The sequence below is a fragment of the Mastomys coucha genome, unplaced genomic scaffold, assembly GCF_008632895.1.
Source record: "Mastomys coucha isolate ucsf_1 unplaced genomic scaffold, UCSF_Mcou_1 pScaffold22, whole genome shotgun sequence".
NCBI classification, from domain to species: Eukaryota; Metazoa; Chordata; class Mammalia; order Rodentia; family Muridae; genus Mastomys; species Mastomys coucha.
Genome location: NW_022196905.1, coordinates 107,942,767 through 107,947,361, shown reverse-complemented (window position 1 = coordinate 107,947,361; position 4,595 = coordinate 107,942,767). Strand labels below are relative to the sequence as shown.

At 47.6% G+C, this 4,595-nt stretch overlaps 1 protein-coding gene across 9 annotated transcripts in view; it reads right to left on the bottom strand.

The window, feature by feature from the left end:
* Positions 1-202: 202 nt before the first annotated feature.
* Positions 203-4,595, bottom strand: part of LOC116068235 — a 35,518-nt gene continuing 31,125 nt past the window's right edge. For all 9 annotated transcript variants that reach the window (XM_031337525.1, XM_031337524.1, XM_031337534.1 and 6 more), the window contains 3 exons: positions 2,432-2,485; positions 833-919; positions 203-309 (listed from right to left, as the gene is read on the bottom strand). In XM_031337525.1, the coding sequence (XP_031193385.1) occupies positions 242-309; positions 833-919; positions 2,432-2,485 (209 nt within the window). In that variant the 3' untranslated portion in view covers positions 203-241. The remainder of the gene's footprint in view (positions 310-832; positions 920-2,431; positions 2,486-4,595) is intronic.

The following is a 4,595-nucleotide window of genomic DNA, read 5'->3' as shown; positions in this document are numbered from 1 at the left end:
TACTCCAAACTAGAGGAAGAGTCAATTTTTATTTACTATACAATATGCACCAACATAGAAGAAACATATTTACAGTCTTAAAAACAAAGTATTGGTAACAGTATAAAAAGTTGCAAACGTGCTATAAAAATTCTAAATGTGAACCATGTAAAACAGTATTCATAACAGTAAAAAGTTTCAACCATGCTATAAAAATTCTAAATGTGACCCGTGAGAGGAGCACATTGCAGGAAAGGGAGAATCAAAGGGCAGCAGCTTCCGTCTTCGTGGCCACAGGTCTGCTCTCCTTACTGGCATCATCCCGGGACCCTGAAACACAGTAAACCAGAATCTGAGGACCGGATGCCCCTTGGGTGGTGAGTGGGGCAGGCTGAATCCCACCCACACTGGGCCCAGTTGAGTTCTCTTATCAGAAGTTCAGATAGGAGAATGACATGCGGCCTGCCTTCCCTCCCCATGACCCTTTCCCGCTTTGTGGTCCATCCTGAGACCTTCGAGGTACCCAAGGCTAGCTGCCTGGATTGAGTTTCTCTTTTTGGGCCTGTCTGATTGTGTCATGCTACCTTGTCTATCCTATGACTTTCATTCACTCCAGGACTGAGCATGGGTGTGAGTGAGGCTTTGGGTTTTACCTACCTCGGCAACAAACTAAAAAAGGGGAAACGGAGGCTGGGCTAAGGAAGAAGTTAAAGAGCAGAGATATTTAACATACTCTGAAGTGTGAGGGCTACAAGTGTACAGGAAAGTCGTGACGGGTGTGGAAAAAGGTTGGAAAAGATTTCAGATTGCTGATAGGAAACTTAAAGAGATGCAAACAAATTGAGCTACATACTAATGTCTGCTTCTGCCTTCTCCTCTTCCAGGGTGTCATACAAGCCTGCTTCAGCGTGCACTAGGGCAGTGATGCAGATGGAGTGTCCTTGGGGATAGAAGGAGAGAGTTAATGTCTAGGGTGAGGGTCTGAGCCTCCTCTGCCCTTCCCATCAAGTGTGCATAGCCTCGGTGGACTTCAGTTCCCCAAACCTGCTCCTGTCTAAGAGTCTTCGTTCCCTTCCCCGCATGCTAGGAACAGGCTCTGGACATCTTTTTTTCCAGCCCAGGCTCCACCAGGATGCTGAGGGGCAGGGTCTGTCCTCTGCTAGTCTTCCTAGAGCCTGCCACAGTCTTTTTCTGCATGGCGGTGACCCCCTCCTCGTGTGCTGCCTTGTGATACCATCTCCTCTTCTGGGATTGCTGCCAGATTTCTCCCTCCTTCTCAACCTCACTCCCATAATTCTACATGGGAGACTGCAGAAGAGATGGAGAGTATATGGCTACCCCCCTAACTATTCAACGGCTTGTGGCCTTTTATACACAAGTGCATCCAAGAAGGGCCAGGAGTTGTGTTTGTCTTGTGCAAGAGAGTGATAACCAGCACACATGTCAATAAATATTTTGGGGCTGGAGGTCCGGGGGACATTGGGAGTTGACACAATTCCATTGCTGACAGGACAAACACAAGTTGACAGCTTGAGTGAAGGGGCCAAACTCAGTTAGTTCTTTATCTTACAGAAAACAGACAAGTGGGGAGCTAAAGAAGAGGGGCCAGGCAGTTTGTACACTCTGCTAGGAAGGTAAGTGGAGGTCTGGGGACCAGAAACAAGGTCAGGAGATGGGGACAGTGTCTGGATGAAGGGGTAGAACTGGACAGGGCAAGGCAGAGGCTCTACACTGAGTCTGTGGATCCCCAGGGACAGGGCCAAGGGACAGGTTGAGAGGCTGTGTGCTGCCCCCACCTACACAGGCTCTGTTACTGCTGCCTTGCTCCAGAGAGGCTCAAGGGGCCGTTGGACTTAAGAGTCCCTGATGGAAATAGCTTCCGGTTTTCTTCTGGTCTCACAGTATGGGAAACGGGGTTAGAGTGAGACCGACTGAAGACAGACTAACCCCCTCCTCCCCCGAACCCAGGACCATGCACTGTCCTCCCAGTGGCCTCTTTTAAACTCATCCCTCTCAGGGAGCGTCCATAAAATCAGGTGTACACAGAGAGGACAGGACATTAAATGACTGTGATTTTGAGGCCTTGGCTGCGCAGGAGCGTGAGACCCTCGTCTCTAGATTTCCTTAAGTTGTGGGTCGACTTGAACTTGAACTTGAACCCTAATCCACATAGCTTATGTGGACTCCTACAGACATCCCTCGATCAAAGTCCACTTGTGGAGGTGTCTGGAGCAGAGCCAGGAGACCTTCGAAGGCCTTGTGGATAGGGTTGTTTTCAATTGGAGGACAGTAGGCACCAATGCTCGCGCAACTAGAAGGCCAATGTCTCTGCTGTTGGGGTCTGTACCCTGCCTGCTTACACTCTCCTCCCATGGTCCCCGGGGCAGCGCACACATCCCCTTACATCCCAGGAAACCTTTTCTGTACTCTTCCACCCTGAGGGGCTACTTACCTTCACAGTCTTCCTCATCGCTACTCCAGTCCCACTGTCTCTGGATAGTCCAACCTTCAGAAATACAACCACCAGCAAGATGGTCAGTAAACTGATCAAGAGACCTGATCCCTCTGGGTCTCTTGTAGTCATGGCACATCCTCTGATGTAGTGACATTCACAGGAGGTAAAAACCTTCCAGAGGTGACCTCAGGCTGGATGTGATCAGACTGATGGAAGCCGGCAAGCCAGCTCAGTAGGTAAAGGATGCTTCCTGCCAAGCCTGATGACCCAATTTTGATCTTGGGAATGCACCCGGTGCAAGGAGAAATCCAACTCCCAGATGTTGTCCTCTGACTTCTTTACACCTATATGCCATATCACAGACTCTCCTTGCTCATGCGCAGCAAATAAAGGGATGTCATAAGTGGGTCACTGGGTCACCACCCCAACCTTGAGTTAATGTGCTTTTCTCAGCCCCTGCTTGGTTCCTTTCAGAGGTTTTTATTAAAAAGAGCATGCCACAGGTGTGACTCCCTTGCCATCACACCTCATCTTTTACAGTCACTTTCTTTCATCTGTGTATTTCCCCATGTTCATATGTACTGCTGTACTATGACATGTAGAATTGTGAGCTAGACTTCCCTCTTTGGCAAAGCCAAATGTTTTGTGATAGTCATGGGAAACTGACCAGTACTGGATTATGGTCCTCTTTTCTGGGTTCTCAGACATTTACTGGGTTTTTTGGACTCTGAGGCCCCCCAGGATGAGCCTGCAAGCCTTTGTGTAGGAGAGAAAAGATGGAGGGTCAGCTTTCAGTTCCTACCCAATGCAGCTGCTACTTCCAAACATACCGTTCTTTCTCTCTTTCCACCTGACCTGACTCTGTGTGGGAGAGAGTGTGTGTGTGCAAGTGTGTCCATGTGTGTCCATGTGTGCATGTGTGTCGATGTGTGCATTTGCTTGTGTATGCATGTGTCAGTGTATGTGAGTATCTGTGTGTACATGTGTTTGTGTATGTGTCCATGTATGTGTGTATGTGTGTGCATGCACACATGCATTCACTGAATTATTTAGGATCAAACAGAGCAGAACATAGGCCATGAGATGATGGTGTTATTCTTTCCCACATTAAAGGTGGCCACATGAGCTGCAGCTTCAGGGCTGGGATTCTCACTCAATGTTTATGCATTTGAATAAATGTAATTTGGACAATGCATTGGTTTTGAACTGATGTTGGAGGGCAAGCTTCCTCCTGAGTTTGTCCAGACTTATTTTGTAATATACAATCACAGTCCTGTAGGGGTTACATTTTATTTGGGATGCTGACACCAGAAAAGTGGGTAGATGAACTGTGCCGATCCAGTAAACATGAATGAAGTTACACAAATGCACCCTTTGATCTGTAACACAAGAATTCACACACAGACACTCTATGCTGTGTATAGCCAGCCCTGCAACACCTGAAAGGAACACCATCAATTCAACTGGGTACAGAGCCTGGCTGTAATTCTCACTTGGTCTTCAGTCAGTCAGAGTCAGAAGATAAATCAAGTTACCTGTCCTCACCAAGCCAGCCCGGCACTCCCACCCTCCCATCATCTGGATTGTCCCTCAGCAAGTAAGTGATAACAGGGTGAGTATGTCCCATTTTGCATTCCTCTTGAATTGGCCCATAATTTAAAATGGAGGGGTTATCATGAACATTAGACCATGTTGTGTCCTGTGTGTAGGGCTCTGTCCACATGGGCACATGACTTATAGAGATTCGAAAGTGGCCTGGGGTAAATCTGTTCCTGTTGGGGTGATTGCTCAGTGGTTAGAGCACTGGCTGCTCTTCCAGAGGACCCTGGATCAATTCCTGGCACCCACACAATGCGTGATAACTGTCTGTAATGCAAATTACAAGGGATCCATGACTCTGAGGGCCTCTGTGGGACCTGCATATCTGTAGTGGATAGACATACATGCAGGCAGAGCACCAATACAGATACAAACAAAAGAAACAGGAGGTGTTCATGAATGATGTCTGCATTAAGTGTGTTATGGTTAGCTAGTGCTAAATCGTCTTCTATTGAGGAAAAAAAATGGATTGGGACTAAGCCTCTATGGTGTATTTGTGATATTTAAAACTTCTTCAAAATTCCACCAGCATATGACTGTGTTGTGCTACAGGTCTGGGTTC